The sequence below is a fragment of the Jaculus jaculus genome, chromosome 15 (assembly GCF_020740685.1).
Source record: "Jaculus jaculus isolate mJacJac1 chromosome 15, mJacJac1.mat.Y.cur, whole genome shotgun sequence".
Classification (NCBI taxonomy): domain Eukaryota; kingdom Metazoa; phylum Chordata; class Mammalia; order Rodentia; family Dipodidae; genus Jaculus; species Jaculus jaculus.
This window is the reverse complement of record NC_059116.1, coordinates 62,451,901-62,464,908: the sequence shown is the minus strand read 5'-3', so window position 1 is coordinate 62,464,908 and position 13,008 is coordinate 62,451,901. Positions and strand designations below refer to the sequence as shown.

The following is a 13,008-nucleotide window of genomic DNA, read 5'->3' as shown; positions in this document are numbered from 1 at the left end:
TCTGTCTTTTGGTCAGATGATTTAATCCATTCAAATTTAATGCCATTACTTATATAGTTAAATTAAATTTCTTTAATTTTTTGGTTTTTCGAGGTAGGGTCTCACTCTAACCCAGGCTGACCCAGAATTCACTCTGTATTCTCAGGGTGGCCTCCAACTCACGGTGATCCTCCTACCTCTGCCTCCCGAGTACTTGGATAAAAGGCGTGCGCCATCATGCCCAGCTCTGTTTTACTTTTTGTTTGCTATATGTTTTATTCTGGTTTGCCCATATATTCTATGCCCTTTGCTCAAGACTTCTCAAGCTTTTTGCCTTAAGGGAGATTGCCTATTCTAATGCATCATTTTAAATGTCACTAATAATTTCTGTGTTAAGATTTCATTCCATTTGTGCACCTGTGTGTGTGTGTGCACATACACACACACACACACACACACACACACACACACGTGCACAGGGCCTCTTGCCCCTGCAAACAAACACTAGACACTTGTACCACTTTCTGTCTCTGGCCTGTGTGTTATCTTGGGACTTGAACTCAGGACAGCAAGCATTGTAAGCAAGCACTTGGAGCCACTAAGCCATCTTCCCTGCCCCATCTTTAGTAATTTTTACCATCTTGACACCAAAGCCAGCTTAATATTTATATTAGCTCAATTAGAGTGATAAACAGAACTTGATTCCTGTATAGGTCAACTACCTTTTGTCTTTTTGTGGTATTGTTATTAAATGTATCTATGAATATTAAAAACCCATTGTAGCAGACAGCCTCAGGTTGCTGGGATGAACACATTGTATGGGAGGAAGAAGGGATTTACTGAAGCTTACAGATTCAGAAGTTCAATAATGGCAGAATAAGCTGGCCCACTTTCACAGGCCCAGCAAAGAGAGAGAAAGAGAGAGAGAGAAGCCGCCATCAGCACCTTAAACAAGCGCACACTTCAGGAATTCCAGACCAAGCTCAAGCACTTTGCATATCTTTAGACTGGAATTCCAAATCCACCTCCATGCCTTACTTGCTGGACCCAAGGACCCAACCACAGCAACACCTCCTCCAACCAGGTAGCTGGAGGTCCAAATTGCAAGCTTTTAAAATAGACTTCTGAATCAACTGGGGGATATTTGTTCAAAACACCACACCCATCTACATAATGTTATAACTATTATTTCATTAAGTTCAGCCCTTTTCTTAGTACATTATGGGTCTGTTCCTACATACCCCTTTCTTCTTTTATTGGCAAATACATTTTATGTATACATATTTGAGATAAAATTGTAAGGAAGCAGCTTATAGTCAACGATAATAACATTTGGTTTTATTTTTACTTAAATTGGAAGATGTTACCAGAGAAATTATCTAATCTTACTTACAAAAGTAGGATTCCTTTGTCCAGTTTGTGAATCATTTCTAAAAATGTAAGAGGTGAAAGCTCAGAGACCAGCAAAAGTCACCGTGATGTAGGACAGAAATGAAGGTGGCTTGGACCAGGTAGGCATGGTGAAGTCAGAGAGAAAACAATGGCTTCTAGATTGGATGGGATGGTGGCTATTAAGGCTTATTAACAGATTAATTATGGTTTTAGCAAGAAGAATGGGCCAAGGAGAATTTCTACATTACAGGCCTGGGCCAATGCAAAGACAGACATATTCTTACAAAAAGAGGGAAGAGTATTGGGCATTGTGAAGTTTTGGAAGTCCAGAGTGTGGGCATGCTAGTTTTAATATTCCTTGTGTATACTCCAGGAATAGGCTAACTGGGCCATGGTACATATATCTCTGGGAAGAGGTTCAGGCAGCAGGTGAAAATATGGGGAGTATCTGTATGATGATGGTGCTTAAATTCATTAGCCTTAAAGGTCCTTGAGAGCTGAGAACAAAGGGAAATAGGGCCAAAGACAGGAGTTCTGTTGTCAAAAGAGAGAATACGTGGAGTGGAGAATGAAAAGGAAAAGGCAGTGTGTTGGACACATTTATTTAAATATTGATCTGTCTTAATATATTATGAGCTGATGAAGAGAAATGTCATCTTGGGGAGCTGGCCAAAATAAAAGAGCTGATAGGCCAAGCATGGGAACTGGAGTTTGGTGTTTCAGCACCGCATAACTGCTAGGCAGGTGTGGTGGTTCCCTGTAATCCCATTGCTCAGGAGGTGGACACAGGGGATCCCAGGGAAAGCTAGCTAGTTAGACTCACTGAATCAGTGAGCTCTGGACTCAAGTGAGAAAATCTGCCTCAGAAAATAAAGTGGAGAAGATGATACCTGGTGTCAACCTCTGGCATCTACAGGCATGTACACACATAGGTTAAATGCACATATGATTACTTGTGCACAACATACACACACACAAGAAATAATGTCATGGTGCTGGGGCTATAGCTCAGTGGTTATCACAGAACTGGACACATGTCAAGTCATGTTTCTGATATTAAAAGTTAATATAAAACCCAAACATAAAAGTCTGCCAATACTTGGGCTGGAGGGATGGTTTAGCAGTTAAGATGTTTGCCTGCAAAGCCAAAGGACCCACGTTAGCCAGATGCACAAAGGGGTGCACACATCTGGAGTTTGTTGGCAGTGGCTGGAGGCCCTGACGTGCCCATTCTCTCTCTCTCTCTCTTTTTCTGTCAAATTAATTAATTAATTAATTAATTTTTTTAAAAATTAAAAGTCTTCAGATACTAATTCTGAATTACCAAGCCATGATCTAACAAAGAAAAGCCACTTGATCATCCAACTTGTAAATTAGGTTAACTGCAGTGCAAAGTAATGCTATGTAGATATAATCATAGCATAGAAATTTAAGTAAAATAAAGTGACAAAAAGTAAAGAATGAGTATAGCATTTTGGATATGGACTGCTTTTATGTAAGTTTGCATTGAAAAATCAAATTCTTTTTTCTTAAGATGTGTGGGCTATAATTACACTCTCATTAAGAATGGTACCATGGATTTGTGAAAAGAGAATCAGTAGCATTTCATACAATTCCTGGCACTGCCATTTGTAACTATCTGAGGTCCCACAGGCCAATCTGTTGAACTAAAATAATAAAACACACTTTAAGAAGTATTGTCATTATGATAAAAAATATGATAATGTAAATGGTTATGAATTGAGCAATCAACAAGTTGTCTAAGACTATGTGGTCACTATTCATGAAAGTCAGTCACTTGGAGTGATAATCAAAATTTATGACTGCACATGTCAGGAAGGCATGGGCACCTCAGGTGAATGGCTCTCCAAGCCTCTCTCATTAAGCTGCAATGTAAAGCTGAGACAGTGTTTGGGGCCAAAGCACTTCACTTCACATGGCTGTCAAGATAGTGTTGGACCTTACTTCATGACAAGGCAGCTGACTTAGAACAAACAGACTGAACAAGCCACAAGGCAGCAAGTCCAAACTCAGAGTCTTTATATCATCCCTTTTTGCATTCCCTTCTGGTTACACGAGCCAGCCCTTCTCAGGACGGCAGGTGTTTTAGAACTGGTTAAAAACCGTGAAGATGACATCTGGGACTGTCTTAGGGTCTAGCTACCATGACTAGGACATAAGAGATATCTTCCACATTCCCTATTATACTTGACGATTTTGAAAACTACGTCTCAATGACTTAAATGTGAGTATTTTTTAATATGTTTTATTTATTTATTTATTTGATACAGGGAAAGAGGCAGAGAGAGGGAGAGAATGGGCATGCCAGGGACTTCAGCCACTGCAAACGAACTCCAGAAGCATGGGCCCTCTTGTGCATCTGGCTTACATGGGTCCTGGAGAATTGAACCAGGATCCTTTGGCTTTGCAGGCAAATGCCTTAACCGCTAAGCCAAGTGTGAGTATTATTACTGCATAGTTTTCTCATTAAATGTTTCTTTCAAATGACTAGTATCTGAGAACTAGTTGGAGGAAGCCTTAGGATATCAATATATAATGAACAATTACTAGAAATCTAGTGTTTTAATTTATCACTGATGTAAACATATAATAACAATCCATATTTGATATTATATAAAAATGAGGGCTGGAGAGATGGCTTAGCAGTTAAGCACTTGCCTGTGAAGCCTAAGGACTCCGGTTCGAGGCTTGGTTCCCCAGGTCCCATGTTAGCCAGATGCACAAGGGGGCGCACACATCTGGAGTTCATTTGCAGAGGCTGGAAGCCCTGGCGCGCCCATTCTCTCTCTCTCCCTCTATCTGCCTTTCTCTCTGTCTCTGTTGCTCTCAAATAAATAAATAAATAATTTTTTTTTAAATGATAGTAAATAACTCTGACCATGTATTGCATAAGGAACTTAGATTAGGATTGTACTGTCTTTTTTTCATTGTGTGTGTACATGTGTGCATGTCAGTGTGTGTTTGTGAACAAGTGCATGTGTGTTAGTGTGTGTACGTGCATGTGGAGGTCACCTTCAGGAATGTCATCCATCTTCTTTAGGCAAGGTCTCCCATTAGCCTAGAACTCACCAATTAGGCTAGACTAGCTGGCCAGTGAGCCCTAGAGTTCCACATGTCTCCACAACCCTAGGGCTGGGATTACAGGTGGGGGCCACTCTACCCATGTTTTACATGTGTTCTTGTGGCTCAAATTCAGGACTCATGCTGACAAGGCAGCACTTTCAAACTGAGCATCTTCCCATCTATCTTGGTTATTTTTCAACAGCCACATCAACAATTACACAAGGAGGGGATCTTATTTCTTACTCTTCACCCCTCCACTAATAGTTTGGCTGACTTGGAACAAGTCTTAATCTCATTTTTAACTTTAATCTGAAGAACTGTGATTTCCTTCAAAGATAAAGGATATGCTAAATAAAAACTGCATATAAATTAGAATTTAAGGAGCTATTCCCAGCCAGGCATGGTGGGGCATACCTTTAATTCCAGCACTCAGTAGGCAGAGGTGGGAGGATTACCATGAGTTCAAGGCCACCCTGAGACTATATAGTGAGTTCCAGGTCAGCGTGGGCTAGAGTAAGATCCTACCTCGAAAAACAGAAAAAAAGAAAAAGCTCTAATTTTAACTGTTTATTTTCATGTTCTCTTTAAGGCACAGAGGGCTATCAAAATTTTAATAGATTTTGTGTGACATATGCTTCGATGCACATGCAGAAAGGTGCCTGTGAATTCTAGAACGGCTTCTCTCCCTGCACATGCACCTCCCAAGGTAAAACTATATTTCAAGCAAGGGACATAGCAACTGCTTCATTCACAAGAGAAATTTAAGATCTGAAGTATGGTGTCATATTGGATAATTGACTGGCTGTTTGGTGTTCATTTGCTATTTTCTGGCCTCCGTCTTTCCACAAGTGAGGAGAAAGAGTGCTAGATCTTCAGAGTCCATAAAGCTGACCATAAAAGGCAAGTTAAAAGGTCAGAGAAGAGTAGACGGTCAAAAGTGTGTAAGTCACTTTTAAAATCAATTAAGGCACCACAGGTTGAAAGCTGAACAAAAACAAGTCATCTATTATTCTAGGCCAAAAGGATCTTGCATATGATGAAAAATACTTCTTCCTGGCAGACAACTTGAGAATCAAGAAACACTTGCTTTGTCCACATGCTGTCGAATGATATACTCACACTTAGGCTTTTTGAAATTTGATCTCCCATAATTGACTCCACTGATTTCCAGGTAGTCACTTGGTCATGTCATTCTCTTTAGGATAATAAAGAATGGGGAGTCTGGTTGGAGAGATGGCATAGCAGTTAAAGTGCTTGCCTGTGATGCCTGAGGACTCAGGTTTGATTCCCCAGTACCCGCATAAGCCAGATGTACAAGTTGGTACATGCCTCTGGAATTCATTTGCAGTGGCTAGAGGCCCTGGTGTGACCATTTTCTCCCTCCCTTCCTCCCTCCCTCTCCCCCTCTCGCTCTCTCTCTCTCTCTCTCTGTCTCTGTCTCTCATAAATAAATAAAAATAAGTGAAAACAAAGAATAGAGAACATTTAGGGTCAGTCTTAAATTCATTTTGCATTTCTCCCTACAATACTGTGCCTTCTAACTGGCACTTTATGCTGCCCCGTGAAGAAGATATCTTTCAGAAAAATTCTATTGTTCTCAGCATTTTATGTGGAGTGGCATGAAGCAGTTGGTCAAACACATGGACTCATCAGGCAACTATGATTAAAGTCACAGCCAGGTACTGCCAGGCACATGTCCCAAATCTTAATTCTAAGAATTTGTTCCTTACTCCCCCAAGCCCATCTGAATATAAAGTGAGAATTCCACACATTAGTAATTTGGCAGAAAGGCGCAAGGCAGTTTTTAAGACCTTAGCTCCTTTCATTGGAGACACTGTATGAATGGCTCAAGGATTCCAAAGACACAAGATTACCTGTACTTAAAAGACATGCTGCTTTCCATTTGAAGATACACTTTTGGTGCCTATAAGCAATAGGGTGACTTGAACGGTAAGGCTGTTGCATATTTACGTGTGCAGACATGCCTGGTTTCCCCTCAGTGATGGCATTCCCTTTCCTCAGCATAGTCAGTGCTATAAGCAGCTGCTCAGCCAGGCACTACATTCTCACCAGCAATCCTGTATTGGTCACATGACCCTCAACATCTGGGTAGACCAGGCCCAGCCAATGGATTGTGACTCACTTGAGTCCCCTGAGTACTTTGCCTTTGTAGGACATCTCCTGTTGAAGGTTATTGACAGAGTCCCTTTGTCAACCCTCAGGTGGAGACATCCAGGAGAGCTGCCTGAGCAAGAAGGAATATTGATCCCTGAGTGTGAGAGTAGAATTCCATATTATGACATTGAGTTTTGAGTGATTTTGTTAAAGTGGTTCATCACTCTGAACAAACAACAGAAAATTTAAAAATACATTTTGGGGGTTCCTGGGTCCTTAGAATAATGAAAGAATGACATGGCAGAAAAGATTCAACAAGTATTAAAGTTTGGATTTTAAATGTCCCTCAAATTCTGGTGTGAGGTTTGAAAGATTGTGAGAACTTTAAGAGGTAGGACCTGGTAAGAGACGTTAGGTCACTCGGGGTGTGCCTTCAGAGGGGACTGTGCGACCCAGGTTCTTTCTGTGTCATGTCTCGGCCACGAAGTGAACCACTTTGCTCTGCCACGTGTTCCTACTGTTGCTGTCCTGCCAGAGGACACAGGCCATGTGTCACCCTCCCATAGACAGGGACCTCCTAAACTGCAGCCTTTCTTTAAAATTTTATTTTAGGGCTGGAGAGATGGCTTAGCGGTTAAGCACTTGCCTGTGAAGCCTGAGGACCCCGGTTCGAGGCTCAATTCTCCAGGACCCACGTTAGCCAGATGCAATCTGGAGTTCTGTTTGCAGTGGCTGGAGGCCCTGGCATGCCCATTCTCTCTCTCCCTATCTGCCTCTTTCTCTCTCTCTCTCTCTCACTGTCACTCTCAAATAAGTAAAAATAAACAAAAAAAATTTAAAAAAAAATAAAAATTTTACTTTAGAGAGACAGAGAAAATTGGTGTGCCAGGGCCTCAGTCACTGCAATCGCACTCCAGATGCTTGCACCACCTAGTGGGCATGTGCGACCTTATGCTTGCCTCACCTTTGTGCATCTGGCTTATGTGGGATCTGGAGAGTCAAACATGGGTCCTTAGGCTTCACAGGCAAGTGCCTTAACCACTAACTCTCTTTATAAGTTGGGTTATCTTAGGTATTTGTTACAGCAATGAAAAGCTGACAACAGAGTTAGAAACACGCGGGAGGGGACAGCAAATTCTTGGATCAGCATCTTTGACGTATCCACTTTGTAAATAAAAGATTACCTTATTTTCTTTTCTTTTTTTAATTTTTTTAAATTTTTTTTAATTTAATTTATTAGTTTTCTTTTCAGTGAATACAGGCAGTTTGGTACCATTATTTAGGCTCATCTGTGATCTACCCCCTCCCATTAGACCCTCCTTGTTAATGAAAATGGGTCGTGCATTGTGGAGTTAGCCCCCAGTTATTAGTACGATAAATGTCTCTGCAAATCATGACCCAACATGTAACTCTGACAGTCTTTCCGCCCCCTCTTCCGCAAGATTTCCCTGAGCCATGTTGGGTTCATTTTTGGTCTGCTTCAGTGCTGAGGTGTTGGGGGCCTCTGAGGCTTTGGCTCTCTGATTTGGATTACCTTATTTTCTGAAGCAATGGGGACTAACCTAAATATCCACACAGCTATCTTTCTAAAGATATAAGCAAAACAAAATTGCAAATAATAAATTTGCCATAATGAGGAATGAACAAACAAGCAATGATAAAACCGCACTTTTAATAAAGTATAATATTTTTATCTGAATGAAAACAGTGAAAATGACTATACTGGAGAAACACAGAGAACATTCAGGGGGAAAAGATGAGTCAAAAAATTACAGGCACAAACAAAACAAAACAGAAACAGACAAGTACAAATCCAAAGTGAGAGGGAGAGTCACAGGAACTAAGATTGACATAAAAAAGAGTTTCAGTTCATAGTCTGATAGATTTTTTTGCATGTGTATGTGTGTATACATGCATGCACATCCACACAAGTGTGGGCACAGGTATGTGCATGTGTACATGCATGTGCATGTGTGCAGAGCCTTGAGGTCTATGTTAGGTGTCTTCTTCTATCACTTTCCACCATTTTTTTTTGAACCAGAGTCTCCTGCTGAACCCAGGGTCACTGATTCACCCAGACTAGCCAGCCAGAAGCCCCCAAAGAGCCTCCTCAGCAGTAGATTTATAGGTGCATATCATCATGCTGAACATTTTATATTGGTTCTCGGGATCAAACTCAGATCCTCAATCTTGAATGGCAAACACTTTACCCACTGAGCTATTTTCTCAGGCCCCAATTGATAGATTATTTTTAAAACTTAAATTAGGCAAGGCGTATTTTGATGACCTAAGAAACATGCATTCATTCATCCATCTGACAAATGTTTCCTGAGCAACTAACTCATGTATTGGCAGTAGGGACAGAACTGGGAACACAACACTACCTACCATCTTGCATCTCATGGTCTTAAACAAAGCATAAAGAACCATAATATTCTACTCTATTGGTTATCCTAATGATGCTACTTAACTTTCTTTTATTCAAAAGTATAGTCAATAGTAGCAGAGAAAAAGGGTGCTGTTTCTCTCCCACCATAACACTAGCTCCCTAAATCCTCTTTTACCAACCTGAAAGGGACAAATTGCCTGATGGAAGAGAAAATTCTAAGTCTGTAGCAGACCATGATAAAAATAGAGCTAAATAATTATTTCTAAGAAAATAAAATTACTTTTTTTATCACCATCCACTGAATGACCATCCTAATTGCCCCTCTGTAAGTCTGTAATGGCGCTGGTTGCAGAACATGCAATTCCTCACAACAGACAAAACAGCATCTCCTGTGTGCCTCACAATGCCTTCCTTAACTGGGCAATTTGTGCCTGCTCTCCACAGACCTCTGCTGCACCGAATACTAGCACAGAATAATTATGTGAGCAAGCTGCAAATCGTGTGTGTAATGGAAAGCCACCCCCCCCCAAAGTACAGCCTAGGAAAGGTCTTGCCATCTAATCCCTAAACAACAGGGAAAGACTGAGAGAGCAAACTCGAGGCCTCTCCAAGCACCCTCATTAGCATGCTGCTAATGCACACAGAAGAGCTGTCGACCTCTTCACCGCGAGAACCATCCAGCCTGGGAGACACTCTCCCCGTGTTGACCCAGTGCTTTGCGACAATGTACAGATATTTATCACCCTTACGTTGAAGGCTATTGCCACTCTGGGGAGCATGAATGGTTAATATCAGTGAGAAAGTCAGTCAGAGCTCAGGGTAGAGGCTGACATGTATATTGGGAGATAAATCACCAAATTCCTGCACGGTGTACTGGAGCAAGGAGATTTTCTCCCTGTTCTACCTTTCAGGCATCTTTGTGTCATGTGTCTGAGATGTGAAAGGTACTACAAGAGGTTTGGAAATGAAGGGTCTCTCCAAAAATGCTTGGCTTCACCCTTGTACTATCCACACACCCACAAATAGCACAATAGGTCCAACGTGACCAAACACATACGATGTACTCCCTGTGATCCATGTGTTACTTTAAGTCCAGTGAGCGTGTTATGCAAAGTGAGCAGCATTTGCACAAGTGTTCCAGCTGATCGATATAACCTGGGGCCCCTGCAGGAATCATAGGTGCTCAAGATGTATGATTTAAGGTTTGAAGGAAAACTGGTCCCCAAGGAATGGGAAAACTGTAGGAAATGTTAACAATGTATCCAAGAATATAAGTGGAAGGAATGGGGAGGGGGGAATGGGAGGGGAGAGAGAAAGAGAAAGAGTGTGTAAAAGTCATGGTCTTCATCCTTTGGTCAAGGATATAACCATGATATTAACCTACAAACATGGAGAGCCCTCCTTTTCTTTCTCTCTCTTTCCTAATGTCCCAGTTTGGTCCAAGCCAGCACAGAACCAGATGAAAAAGCCCAGAACCCACTGATGAAGCCCATGGAGGTCAACCTTTCTGGACAATGACAACCAAAAACCAGAGTGCTGTGAAGGGTAGGAGAGCGGGCAGGACACAGGAGATGAGCTTAGTGTTCATTATCTGGGATTGAAGAAGAAAATAAAGACTTTCAATAGGCCTATCCTTCTGTAATAATCAAGCTTACATGGGACTGGGCTTTCAAAACAGACTAAGTCCAATCAGAGCTCACAACTGATTTGGACGGTCAAGAGCCCCAGATAAAGCAAAGGCCTGTCTGCACCATCAAAGGTTACCTCCCTGGTCCTATCTTCCTGCACTGAAATGGCTCACAACAGTAGGCAAGGTGTCTATGTGAGGTCCGTGGGATTTCTAACACGGCCCTAATTGTGTCATTATAAAACATTTCCCTTTCACTGAAGAAGGTGCACAGCAGGCCTACCACTCCCCTCGATCTTGGGTCCCACTCGCTCTGCCTCAGCCAGGAACCAGCTGGCTGGGGAGCTCAACAAATTAGCAAAAGTCCAAAGTCTCAGCTTGCCCAGCGTTTCAGTTGAAAATCAGGTTAGACCAGCTCACTTACCTTGGTTCTTCGCTATCCCTCCCCAACTTCAACCTCTCACACCTTCAGGGAAGGGAGAAAATGAATTATATGTACTTTAACTCTTTCCTCCCACAGCTACTGTTATTATAAGGGCTGGAGAGACTCTTAGGAAAAGAAGGAGAAAAATATGGAAGAGAAGGAGGGATCCCTGTGCCCCCCCCCGCCCTTAACAGACTGGCCTGAGGAAATCAGCTATATTTCTCATCTCTAGTCTCTTCTCACCTTGTCAGGAAGCACCCAGCAAAATAAAACTTGGACCACTTCCTTTCAGGAAGATTCTTTTCCAACACTGAGAATTAAACGTGGTGCTGTGTGCATGGTGGGCAAATTCTTTGCCTGCCACGTGGGCAAAATTCTGTGCCTACATGTCCATCCTGGGTCCAGCTCTTCCAAGTTCTGCTCCTTCCAGCACAATCCAAGCAGTGCCCTCCCATCAGAATCTCAGGCTACCAGTGCCTCTTCCACATGTGAAGCATTTCCTACCCTCTAGTTTGAAGAATGAAACAAGGTGGATTGCCTAAACTATACGATTGTGAGTAGAAGTCAGGGAATGGTAGGAGAGCCACAGCTAGGGCCAAAAGTAAATCGTTAACCTGAAGTTACAAGCAAAATTGTGTGCAATTCCTAAGATAAGGTCCCAAACACGTATCAGATTCTCAAAAAGTTGTGAGTGCCTTTAAAATGTAGCCAGTGAAACTAAACAGTGATTTTAATAAATGTGGATCTAGATTAGCTGTGGCCATGGCCAGAACGTGACTCTGTTCTCCAGTGCTTGTCCAGCGTTCAACCACCTTCCCAACAGAGCTAGCATCAAGCCTGAAGCAAGCACCCACTCATTTTTCACATGATTTCAATCAAGAGTGCCTTGAAGTGCTTTGAATAAAAACACTTATTTTTTATATTAAATTAATGTGAAAAATGGAACTTACCGTTTTGGTTTGTCAGATAATGACTTAAAGCCATATTGTAACCTTTTGCATTTCTCTGTCAGTTGGAATGATGTCCCATTCAGATATGTGCTGTTTCATGAAAGAGATTTTAAAAACAAGATTAATTTAAAATGAAAGTACATAAGATGTTGTTATCCAAAATCAGATTTAAGTCATAAGGTATGTCCAAAAGATGTCTGATTTTCATTCCACTACTGAATTTCTCCAAGGGGATAGGAAATTGATATTTTGGCCTCTGACAAGTCTAAATTAAAAAACAAAATTACACTATTAAGTCAAAGTAAAAAGAAATCCAGGTTATAGATGTTATATTTCCAGTTTTTCATATTTTCATGTTAGTATTTTCAATGAATAGATAACTGAATAATTTCAATCATTAGATATTTAAATAACAAACACTTTTATTAAGAATATAGTTTGGCCGGGCATGGTGGCACACGCCTTTAATCCCAGCACTCAGGAGGCAGGGGTAGGAGGATCACCATGAGTTCAAGGCCACCCTGAGACTACAGAGTTAAGTCCAGGTCAGCCTGGACCAGAGTGAGACCCTAACTCAAAAAACCAAAAAAAAAAAAAAAAAAGAATATAGTTTGTATGGACACAGCATGTGTTGGTACCATCATTTCCCTCCTCCCTGGCCCCATTCTGGGGAGGGTTGCTGGTATTCCCCATGGGATTGTGAATTATGAGTTGTGAGAGCAGCAGCCAGTCATGGGGGTGCGGCAGGGAGCAATGTATAAGTAACAAATAGTTTTAAGTGATGTAGGTAGCATGTAGATGAGGAGGTTGAGTCTGTCCACAAAGAAAACAGGTGCAGTGGGCCTTTAATTACTGTACACACTATGACATAAGAACCTGGTGATCTTGCCTCAAACACTTGGAAATGTGAAGATGGAACCAAAATCAGGACATAATGAGCCTTGTGGACATAAGCACATTGTTTCTCTGCTCCAGGTGTATGATTTCACCTCTCTAAAGCAAAGGCAATGACCTCATAATGTTACTGCCATGATATATACATGCCATA

At 41.5% G+C, this 13,008-nt stretch overlaps 1 protein-coding gene across 1 annotated transcript in view; it reads right to left on the bottom strand.

Moving 5' to 3' along the window:
* Positions 1–13,008, bottom strand: part of St8sia6 (ST8 alpha-N-acetyl-neuraminide alpha-2,8-sialyltransferase 6) — a 156,579-nt gene that overhangs the window by 51,992 nt on the left and 91,579 nt on the right. Inside the window, exon 5 of the mRNA XM_045134763.1 lies at positions 11,961–12,050. Coding sequence (XP_044990698.1) covers positions 11,961–12,050 — 90 coding nt within the window. The remainder of the gene's footprint in view (positions 1–11,960; positions 12,051–13,008) is intronic.